The sequence below is a fragment of the Danio rerio genome, chromosome 12, assembly GCF_049306965.1.
Source record: "Danio rerio strain Tuebingen ecotype United States chromosome 12, GRCz12tu, whole genome shotgun sequence".
Lineage (NCBI taxonomy): Eukaryota > Metazoa > Chordata > Actinopteri > Cypriniformes > Danionidae > Danio > Danio rerio.
The window spans coordinates 8,111,365-8,123,619 of record NC_133187.1 but is presented as its reverse complement, the minus strand read 5'-3'; the positions used below and the strand labels follow the sequence as shown (position 1 = coordinate 8,123,619).

At 35.4% G+C, this 12,255-nt stretch overlaps 1 protein-coding gene across 7 annotated transcripts in view; it reads left to right on the top strand.

The window, feature by feature from the left end:
- Positions 1–12,255, top strand: part of si:ch73-51i5.2 — a 278,670-nt gene that overhangs the window by 16,225 nt on the left and 250,190 nt on the right. For 4 of the 7 annotated variants that reach the window (XR_012387825.1, XR_012387826.1, XR_012387824.1 and 1 more), the window contains exons 2-4: positions 4,823–4,897; positions 5,015–5,149; positions 11,694–11,797. Coding sequence is in view for 1 of the 7 variants with exons in the window: in XM_021480223.3 (XP_021335898.3) it covers positions 11,694–11,797 (104 nt within the window). In the remaining 6 variants the exon portion in view is untranslated. The remainder of the gene's footprint in view (positions 1–4,822; positions 4,898–5,014; positions 5,150–11,693; positions 11,798–12,255) is intronic. The other 3 variants (XR_012387828.1, XR_012387827.1, XM_073918196.1) reach the window with 1 other exon arrangement.

The following is a 12,255-nucleotide window of genomic DNA, read 5'->3' as shown; positions in this document are numbered from 1 at the left end:
GTTTAGTTTGAACTGTAGCAGATTGTCTTGACCATGTCTACATGCCTAAATGCATTGAGTTGCTGCCATGTGATTGGCTAATTTAAAATTTGCCAGGACAGGTGTATCTAATAAAGTGGCCAGTGAGTGTATATTGCTATATATTTAAATATATACATGTTTGTGTCTATGGTTGAAATCAGACACGCAGAAAATGGCTATTATACAAAACAATTTGTGTGTTGAACATTGATAAAAAAAATTCAACCAGCATTGTGAGTCCAAATTTTTACTAGTACCTCATCCTTTTGTGTTGTTTTGATTTTCTTAAATGTGGAAGCTAGATAATGTCAAGATTTTTCGAAGACTCTGCAAAACCCCCCAGTGTTCTTGCTGTTTTCCATTTTAAATGGGTTATTGGGGATTTCTTGGAATCACTTTCAGAGCAAATGTTTGTAGATGAGTCAGTTCCATCAAAGATCCGCTCTGGAAGTGACTCAAATCTGAGTAATCTACCATGGTAGTAAGTGCTGGAGAATAATAAACATTTCTAACTTTTTTTTCTGCATTTTTAAACATTATCACTCCAGTAAGGGGCGTCAAAATGACTTTTTATGAATGATTTACTGAATCATTCATTCAAAAAAAAAAAAAAACTGATTCATTTAGCACAGCATGTGTCGACTCTGCAACTGGGTGAAGCGGTTTTGCTTAGACTTTATTGGAGGTGATTTTGTTGGCAGAGCAAAATGGCAAAAACATTTAACGTGCTGCTTTTCTTCAACTATTTTTTTACAGTCTATGGTTGCGGATTACATTTTTGTAGTTACAAAACAACGAATATAAAATAGATGTTTATTGTTTGTGATTCATTGTTATTCCGAAGCAGGGGTGTCAGGAGGGCCTCAGCTCTGCACAGTTTAGCTTTCACCCTAAAATTAAACACAGCTGATCAAACTAATTAGTCCATAAAGCTTCTTTGAAACCTACAGGTCTTGAAGCTGGGTAAAAACTAAACTTTGCTTCTCAGGAACTGAGTTTGACAAAGGAATGAAAATATTTGTTTGTAACCATCTGTGAAAATAAAATCACTTATTCTGCTCCAATAGCTTTCCTGTGACATACAGGGTGAAGTCTGCTAAAATGGGCTATGTGACTAATCGTAAATTACTAATAATAATACCATTTAAAAAAGCGAAGCACAGGATCTAGTAATGTTTGTAGAATGAAATGTAGATCTCTTTTAATATGTTAGCATATTTTAAATGTGAAAAAATGTGAAATCCTTGTCTTAAAGTATGACTTTATTGTAGTAACTGTTTAGTAACCAACAATGTTTCTTTCTTTTATTTTATTTGAAATATTGATGACAATTTTATGAATAATTTTTTTACTAAACTTTTTTTAGTATGGTAAATTTCATTGTTACCATCATATATATATATATATATATATATATATATATATATATATATATATATATATATATATATTTGTCGTGTTCCATTATCGGCATTAACAAGCTGCATTAACGTGAGACTCTTATCGCGCGATAACAAAAATATCGCTGTTAATCTAATCTTAAAGTTGGGTTGGGAGCTGTCTCTATTCTACGCAAGCTAAGATGACTTTCATCTTTATTTCAGTGTGGATGTATACCTGACCGGTGAGCCATCTGACAAAAAAGTGCCCTTCTGAATCAAATCAGTAGGATGCCTGACTTTAACTGCAGTTCGGCAGTTTCACTTTAACTCATGAAGATTTCTTTCATGCCCCCGTGACAAACTGGGGTATTAGACGCAAATAAGGAGTAAGGACTAGTGAGAGTGTTATGAAATTTTGTAACGCTCGCTAAATGAAAAGAAAAAAAACTTCCATGTGTGTGTGTGTGTTTGTGTACGTGTGTGTATGTGTTTTTGTGACACATCAGGACACAAATCTGTATAAAGACATGGGTATGACAGGTATTACAAAAAGTAGGTGAAATATGAGGACATAGGTGACGTCCTCATTTCTCAAAAAGCTTAAACAATCCCACAGGATGAGTTTAATCAGAGAGTAAAGCTGGACACTGACTCCTGTCAGTTCCTGTTGGGTTTTAGGGGTAGGGTGGGGTTAGGGCAATATAATATACTTTTGAACAGTATAAAATGAATGGAAACCTATGTAATGTACCCACTTTTCACGCGGTCCTTCACTGACAGCTGGGTGTGTGGATCTTGTCGGAAAATCTGGCAAAGTCCCCCTTTACTGATTGTGGTGTTTACTTCAGTAATGCCACTAAAATTTGCATTCTCTACTTCTTAATTCCATTTCTGTTTAGTTCAGTTATGACTTTAGTCGGATTAAGGTGATCAAAAATCGCAGTTTCGAGCTTATGTTGGCCTGCAGTTCAAAATTCATGTTTAACTAAATAAACGGTTAGTAAACACAAGAACATCTTATTGAACATCATTTGTTTTCATCACCAATTATCATAGTAGAACAGTTTCTCAAGCAATTTGTGATGCATTTTGGAAACAGGAGATGAGCCCCTGGTCTAATGCGCCACTTGGCTTGAGAAACTCGTTTTTAAAGACTTATATTTAGTCATTATTTGGGTAACACACATATTCTGAATGCCTTCGGCTGAATTTGAATGACCCATTTTAACCTAGATTAATTCCGAGATTAATCAAGATTTGAAAAAATAATCTATGCCCACCTATCGTATATTTATAGACACATTTACACACACACAGTTGAAGTCAAAATAATTAGCCCCCCTGTTCACCCCTCCCCCCCAATTCTGTTTAACACATTTCTAATCATAATAGTTTTAATAACTCATTTCTAATAACTGATTTATTTATTTTTATTTTTACAGTACATAATATTTGATTAGATGTGTTTAAGACACTTCTATTCAACTTAGTGACATTTAAAGGCTTAGCTAGGTTAACTAGGCAGGTTAGGTTAATTAGGCAAGTTATTGTATAATAATGGTTTGTTCTGTAGACTGTCGTAAAAAAATTGCTTAAAGGGGCTAATAATTTTGACAATAAAATGGTTATTAAAAAAAATTTAAACTGCTTTTATTCTAGCCAAAATAAAACAAAAACTTTCTCCAGAAGAAAAAAATTATCAGACATACTGTGAAAATTTCTTTGCTCTGTTAATTATTATTTTTTTGATTATTTATGGTTTTATCCGACAATACATCATAAAATAGTTTTTAGTTTCAACTGACAAATATAAACATCCAGTGTAAAGAGGTGAATCTGCTGCAAACAGTTTCAAGGTGTTTGATCATAAGAGTCATTCTAGTCTGTCACTAAAGCATGTGTTTTGGCTGCTGTGCTGCAAGCTTATTGTCAAGATATTTAAACTTGTTGATTTAAAATTAAGTAACAGATGGTCATTTTTACGTCACATGAGCAGAGGTTAATAATGCTCAGCATAACACCATCTTGTTTCGCTGTTTTTAAATCCAGTTTTAGCATCTTGTTTACACCTCCCACCTTTCCTTGTGCACATATGTTCAGCAATTTAACACATGATTTCTCTGAATAGTCAAGTTATTGAAACAAGTCAGATTGATTCCAAACTGTTCCAGAAAGCAGAACTCTCCGTGTTTTTAGGGGGAAACACTTTGGCAACTAAATACACGAGTCACTAAATATCTTACTACAACTTTTGCCTCAACTAACTCCTAATTTCCTGCATTTGAACAGTTAGTATAAGGTAGATGTTGTAATGATTAACTTTAGATATGGTACAGGGAAAAAGCAATGCAGAATATGGTCATCCAGATGCTTAATATGTGATTCGTGCATTGTTAAAATTTACTAAGAGAAGTTTCACAAACTAATTTCGAAAGGAGCACGTGATATGATGGACTACAGCTGATCCCGCTAATCATTAGCTAGCCTATAAGATCATTCTAAAACTACTATAAAACTACTATAAATATCCTGCCTAAACTTCATTCCCTATCTTCGTTTTCAGAGTTTTTCTGAATGAATGAATTACAGTTTTCCACAGACAATGCCAGGGTGCTGAAATATAATTGGCTAAACTGGCATCGGTCAGGTTAAAATTTTAAAGACCGTGTTATGTTTTCAAAGCAGAATATCTGACTTCTACATTGTTATTTATACAAGTATATTCACTTAGCATGTTTCTTATATATCTGCAAACATATGATGGTATTTGTATGCTTTAGAGGAGTCAAACTTACATACAGCACCTTTAAAATTATATCAGCTTGGTTCATCATGGTAGAAATGAAGACTTTAAGGCTTAAAATGACTTGTAGAAAACTGACTTAATGTCCCAGAAATTTATAAAAATGGCAAAAAAAAAAAATTTGTTCATTTAGTTTTATAATTTTATAATAAAACTAAATGTATTAATGCATAAAACACATTTTAAAACCAAATTGAGTGACTCCAACCTTGAAATTTATCTGAGAAGCAAAAGAATGTACGTTTCAATAAAAGATTCAGTTATATTTTTATTTTATTAGATTTAATTTTTAAAATGGAACAAAAGTCATGTTTGACTTAGCTTATTTTACGATTAGAAAATATTGCTGAAACCATACAGACAGTTGCCATTCGAAACACACCATCACTTACCACAATTCATTGTTAATTAACTCCTTGGTTTTTTGTGAAAAATATGCTTAAAATAGCAAGTGTTGCAATGGTGCAAAAGTTCATAAATGGTGTAAAAGATCTTAAATAATCTTCTTGTAAATGATCTCTTCAAACACACCTCACTCAAATGTTAATTTCAGATGTTGTTGTCGATCCTCTCTCTCAGCTGGTCAACCACTCACACATTTCTCTCTGTTCCACAGGACCTGGTCAAGAGGACAGAGTCCTGCAATATCTACCCTGATTCTGCCAGTAGGAACGGGTCACCATCTCTACATGTGAGCCCTAGTGCACTAGATCTGTCAAAACTCATCACACTATGTCGAAAGCTTGTCCTCTCTCTCTCTCTCTCCTTTACACGGCTCTGTAAGGCTGATCGAGACTCGTTTTCGTAGGTGTTTTCTATGACTGCCAACTCAAGCCTGCATGGGACGTCCACATCTTGCAAATGAAAGCTATCTGTGGGGAATTCACAAAAAACAAGTTAATGACCATCCTGGTGATGCCGAAATCTGTCATCATTCACTGAGGTAAGACCTTTACCAAAGAAAAAACTAACTGATGATTGCTCATTTGATTGTTTTATTTGCAAATATATATTTCTAAATTTCAGAACTTCACTGACACATAGGTTGTATGCCTTCTGCCGTCTGATTGTTTTCAAACCAGAGGCCTTTAGGTATAATTTGTAATACTGACCTACTTTAGGTTGTAGTACATGCCTTTTTATGTCAATTTTTAGTAAAGTGTATTTATAAAATTAAAAAAAAGTGTATATTTTCTTTTTCTTTTTTTGTATAGTGCTGGGCAAAGATTAATTGCATCCAAAATATTATTGATATATGTTTGTATTATATATTTATTATGAATGTGTGATGCACAATTATACAAAAAATGTGTTGCATAGATGTTTAAATTTATATATAATTTGTATCATATCTAAATATAAATAAACATTTTCTCAAATATATGTGTGTATTTAGATATACATAATAAATATACACAGTACACACACACATATTATGTCAACTTTTAATTTGGATGCTATTAATCTCAGCAGTGTGTACGTGTAGTATTTCAAGTTGAACACTTATTGGGCCAAAACAGCTTAGACTTAATTATCCATACATCATTTATTTAAATAAACTAAAATCTGCAAAACTTAATCAATGACCAGCTCTAATTTCACTATCACAATTTTACTAGCCAAATTTTTAGCCCTATATTCTTCTATATGACTTACTATATAATATTCAACAATATATGCAATAATTTGGTCTCAAATGGGTATTTTCAAAATATCTTTTTCAAAAAACATTTGATATGTCAACTATTTCAGGGTTAATTGAGCTCTTTGTTTTAAGTCTTAATTTTGAAGGTCTGTGGAAGAAAGAAATGTTAACTTGATGTACTGTAAATTATAAAGCAAGTGCCATTGTTTGGATTATTTGCTCTATGTTAGTTTAAGTTCATATTAGGGCATTTTACACTCACTAAACTGAAACCCATGTTATCTTGTTTCTCATTTTACACTGCTCATAATTTACTTTTACTTGGGTTAAACAGTTAATCCGGTGTATAATCTTATTTGTTATATGTGGTGCTGGAAACATTTTACTGAACAAATGCAGCACACAACTAGATAAAGGTTTTAGCTAGGCATGGGCCAATTTCAGACGGTAAGATAACCTTGAATAAAAATACCATGGTATCACGGTGTTGTGATTACTGCCCTAAAATAGCTTCTTTTTAAATGTAATAAAACACCAACTTTTTTTCCTCCAATTGAACACAATATATTTTATTTTAGGAAACATAATATTTTGGAACAGTAAACGTGTCAGGCTAAACAATTACAATAAATCATTGACTTCTGCTCTCTTCAATGGTTTCAAAAACATTTATTTACAACACATAAAAAAACTGGCAAATACCTTAGGAATGACATAACAGGAAATGTTTGCGGTTTTAAAACCTTGACTTTTCCAAACCGCGGTAAACTGGTTATCGTCCCATGCCTTGTTCTAGCATTGCACATCGACTGTATATAATGTAAGCGTTTCTGTTAAATCTTAAGTACATAAATGTGAACCATTCAATTGGTATTTGATTGCTAAGTGTCTAGCAATACCATAGCCTTTACTCCAACCATATATATAATTTGTCACCATGCTGAAAAATGACCCATATGAGTGTTTTCTGAACTAGAATGCCCATATCACAAGATGCACTGTGCTTCTATAGACACGTAATTGGAATTCATGATTGGTAGAGTATTACTTAGTGTAAGCATGCGTTTGATAGTAGGGGACATAACTTGAGTAGATTTTAAATTGTCTTCCAAATGCATAAACATGCTTTTAGTAACATAGCAAAAATAGTGAGTAGCCATTCGGCTTATGGTATCAAATTTTCTTGTTGTAATTTTCTTGTCATGGATTTATAACCCAATATAAAAGCTGCTAACCTGTTACATTACAAGTGTGGAACGTTCCCTTTAGGGCTGCACAATATATCGTTTCAGCATCGATATCTCAATGTGTGCATCCACAATGGTCACATCTCACAGATCTTCTATGCTGAGTTGACATTGCATTGTAATTTTTACATTTACAAAACAATAAAGCATGCAGTTTTTATTTCACCTTTGACCTTGCTTTATACAGTAGCATTTATCTCTGCTTGTAAATTGTTTATTATATTTAATACTTGATTCACTGCCCTTCAGAATCATCCCAATCAACCTAAATTCATACATTTGGTAACACTTTAGGTAGTAAGTAATGTGTAGTTATATAGAGCATTTAACATGTATGGCCATACACCCGAAGTGCTTCACAATCACGAGGGAGGGTCTCTCCACACCATCACCTGTGCGCAGCATCCACTTGGATGATTCGATAACACCCACAGGACAATGGTACCAGTGCGCTTGCCACACACCAGCTATAGATGGAGTGTAGAGATCATGTTAGAGTCAATTAGTGGATGTGCATGGTTGGGAGGCCATAAAAGGTAAAGGCCGAGAGAATTTTAGACCGTTTAGAAGACTCTTTACGAGAAGTGCCATGGGATTTTTAATCAGAGAGTGGACCTCGGTTTAACGTCTCATCCGAAAGACGGCTGACAGTATAGTGTTCCTTTCACTATACTGGGGCATTATGACACAGAGACTGCAGGCTGAGCGCCCCCTGCTGGCCTCACTAACACCACTTCCAACAGCAACCAAGTTTTCCCATGTGGTCTCTCATCCAGGTACTGACCAGGCTCAGCCCTGCTTAGCTTCAGTGAGTAACTAGTCTATGGCTGTGGCCAACACGGACCAACATTCACGATTACCTAGTTGCTAGGTGGATATTGGCTGCTTATTTGTACTTATAGCACACATTCTGCATGATCTTATTCTACATCCTTAAACCTATACCCAATACCTAAACTACCCTAATAACTATTAATAAGGAGCAAATTAGGAGTTTAAGGCAAAAGTCATAATGGTTTGCTAAGAGTGAGAATTGAACCTTAAAATAAAGTTTGACCAAAATTATTTCCAAATAGTGTTATTCGATCATTTACTTGAATTGTATTGATGCAGTATATTACAATGTATATTGCAGAAAAACAAGACATTGAGATTTGTTTAATGTCGTCCAGCCATAGTTTCTTTACCTGGAGTTAAAGAGCCATGAAACCCTCTCTTATGGTTCAAGTCTACCTCAATTTCTTTTTAAAAAATGCTTCATAGTGGGCTTGGAGCTCTGTGAACAGAGGGAGGAGTGGGCGTGGCCAGCAGAGCAGGGAAAAAAGAGAGGAGCGAACAACTGTTGTCAGTTGGCTCACGAAATGAGACACAGTTTACAAAGTTATAATGCAAAGAAATAAACAGTAATTTAATGTCCTGCTACATTTGTTATTCATAATTATATATACACACAACCACAATTTATATCATTATAAACAGGCCTGGATTGGCTAATCAGGAGGACTATGAGAATTCCCAGTGGGCCAGTCTGTTTTTTGGCTGCGATGGCCGGTGTCCCTAGCTGCTTGCACTATCAGCAGTCACACTTTTTTCATTCACTTATTTATTTGACCATAGCCTCACTCTTTTTATTCATTATTTTACAGCAGATCCACCCTTTTTTTTTTCTTCTCGCAGCCCTGTGAGCAAATATAACGTCATTGGTTGTCGCGGAAGAAAGTGAAGAGGGTTGGGGAGTAGCAGAAGTAAAAGTAAACAGCGGACAGGGGAGGAGGGCGGTTCAGGAGGGGGATCGGTAAAATGAGGTGCCGGATCAGATTTCAGGGGTGCCAGATTCGGTGTGTTCCCGCATAAATTAATCCCTGAATTAATGGATATTACACCTTCTCAATGAAAATCAGATGATTCACTACATTAATAGATCTGACATAACTTGATCATTTAGCTACCATGTAATGTTCTCTCATATTTATAAAAAAACATTTGAAGCTCTAAAGCAGCTGTTTCCTTGAAAAAGACATGATAATGTCATCAGAAACTGAATTGGAAATGACGTTATTTTAATATAGTCAGCCGTGAACTGAGGTGGGCTTGAAACTTCAGGGCTGAAAAGGAGTCCCACTCCAGAACCAACACAATCTCACGGCAATTCGTAACTTTTTCATTTAGTGGCTTATTCGTATGAATTCGTACGATCTACTTCGTACTATTTAGTACGATTTGCTTATCCCCCAATGACGGTTGGGGTTAGAGGTGGGGTCAGGTGCCACGCCTCCTTTTTAAAATCGTACCATTTCGTACGACTGAACTCGTACGAATTCGTACGAATTAGCCACTAAACTGGCAAAACGTAAAATACTTACGTTTCCTCGTGAGATCAGGTTGCCAGAACCTGATTATAAAGACAATTGTGTTAAAAAATACTATAAATGAGGACTTTTGGTCTCTTGTCCTGTCTATTCCAACCATTAGCCCTACCGTTTATCTAGAGAATTTTAAACATAGGCGATTACAGCAGCACGGTGATAGGCAATGTGTCTAAATGGTAACAAACTCAACTGATAAGACAAAGTCCGCCATTCTCTCCTGACAAAAATGTTTGCTGCACACATATCAGCCCTGACAGCATTGCAGGGAAAAACATACAACAAACCATGTGGATCTTGGAAACCGATACATACGACCCTTCATGAACGGCTAAATGCTGCATGCCGTAAGCGGAGTCCGCGGACGCAATTTCACCCAGTAACACAGCTTGGCAGGTCTAAAAAAGCTGTAAAAAAGCTCTATTGAGGTCTCTGACTGTAGTGTTTTCTTTTTCTTTCAAAAATCGAATTGTTGGCATCTTAAATGTCTTATTTCGACCTTTTTTAATCCTATTGCAGCCAAACAACTGAGATGTCTTAGCCATGAATATTTAAACACAGCATACAGTAGCTAACAAAGTCGTCAAGTAAAAGAGTACTAATCAGTTCATTGTGTGATGCATTACTGAAAGTAAGTTCACAGTATCGTGTTCTCAGTTTAGTGAAGGCTGCACTACAGGGCTGCAGACCTACTGGATGTTAATTACATTAATCATTCCCAATCTCTTGGGTGGATGTGCATATAAGGTAATGAAATTCAAGCACGTGCCGTGAGTAAGCACCGTGTGAGCCTTTACTGTGATTCCTTTATCATCCTGATAGGAGAGTCCTGAGATGTGAGGAGAATTCCAAGGAGGAAATCTGCGGGATTTTCCCACATCAGCAGGCTGATCATGTTTCTCACTTCAGCACACATCGGCTCACAATCTCCTACGGAATCATAAAAGCGTGGTTTTTAACATTCATTCATTTTCCTTTGGCTTAGTTCTTTATTTATCAAGGGTCGCCACAGCGGAATGAACCGCCAACTTTTCCAGCATATGCTTTACGCAACGGATGCCCTTTCATCCATTACCCAGTGCAGAAAAAGGTTTTTAACATTAAATAATGTAAAGAATTAGATTATGATATATATCTAAAATCAAAAATGAGTCAAAATGATCACCTTCATGATATTTTAAATGCAGTAAGTTTCTAAATTTTTCAGATGTAAGTAGTCTGAAAAAATCTGAAAGATTAAAGTGCAAGATAAATTGTTATTGTCCCGCAAAAACAAGAATCAATTAGGCGTGGCGTCGACACTAATATTTTTTTGAAAATTGATTGTTTTGAAAACACCCTGTTTTAGCTTAAAGACACAGTTTTAGATTTCCTTTCAGTTTAGATGGACTGAAATGCAAACTGTTGAAAATAGAACCACCGATTTTGCATTCATTGGCTGCCCTTGAACAGCATCTACTTTGACGCTCAAACTCTGTGCTTGTAGCTGACGCCTGTTTGCTTCAAGTTGTCAACATGCCTAGAAGACTTCGCCTCTGCGCTAACATGCACTTGTTACTATGATTTGGGTTCAGGATTTCACAGAGGGGCCAGGGCTATATGTCAGACTGAATAAAAACACACCACTAGGAAATGTCCTGCTCGTGTTGTGCTTGTGAAGATGGTTTAGGTTGATCCGCTACTACTTCCTGTGAATCACTGGCTATATTTTCATCTGAAGTTGCAAAATTAATTTAAATGCAATGCATTTGTAAATATTCCCATGTGTAAAATTGGCACTTCTTGGGAAAATAATACATGTAACGATAATAAAAACTAATTTTAAATCCCACATGTTGGTAAATCAGGCTCTTCTTTTCAATAGTTTTATCAGCAGGATTTACAGGTGGGGGAACTAAATGAACGTCATTCGGCTTTAAAACCCAACCTGAGCTATGCACTGAACCACTAATTGATCTTTAGGCACTGGAAAGCAAATGGGTGTGTTTCAAGAATAATAATGCAACACTGTCACTTCTAACTGGGTTATCTGACCAATCACAGCAGAGTAGCTGGATGTTTTAGGGAGATTGGATCATCGAATCAACTCTTTCAGACACTTTGAGAAAAGAGCTCATGCTGTTGATGACATTAAATAAGTTTGAGGTGATCAATAACTAATTAATAGAGTCTCTTTAAAATACTTTAGACAATTGCTTATCTGATTGTATCCCTGTTGTTTTGTGGAAGATGGAGACTGTGTGTGAAGAGAGAGATCCGGGTTTGCATGGGTTTGTGGGAGTTGTACATTCTGATTGGAGGAGCCACTTCTGTGTCACCCCACCTAATATAAGGTAAGTCACAACACACCAGTGCTAACGGTTGATTTCGACAAGTGAACAACTTTTTACAGCAAAAATGATGATTAAATTGTTAAGTAAATAAAGGTAGAATACACCTTTAAAAATAATTGTTGAAAGGTGGGAATGTAAAGTGATGTCATAGAAGAATATACAGTGCATCCAAAAAGTATTCATGGCGCTTTACTTTTTCCACATATATTTATGTTAAAGCCTTATTCCTAAATGGATTAAATTAATTTATTTTCTCAAAATTCTACACACAACAGATATTTAGAAATTGTTGCTAATTCATTACAAATAAAAAGCCAGAAAAATCACATGTACATCCGTATTCACAGCCTTTGCCGTGAAGCTCTAATTTGAGCTCAGGTACATTCTGTTTCCACTGATCATTCTTGAGATGTTTTAGCAGCTTAATTGGAGTTCACCTAAGATCAATTCAGTTGATT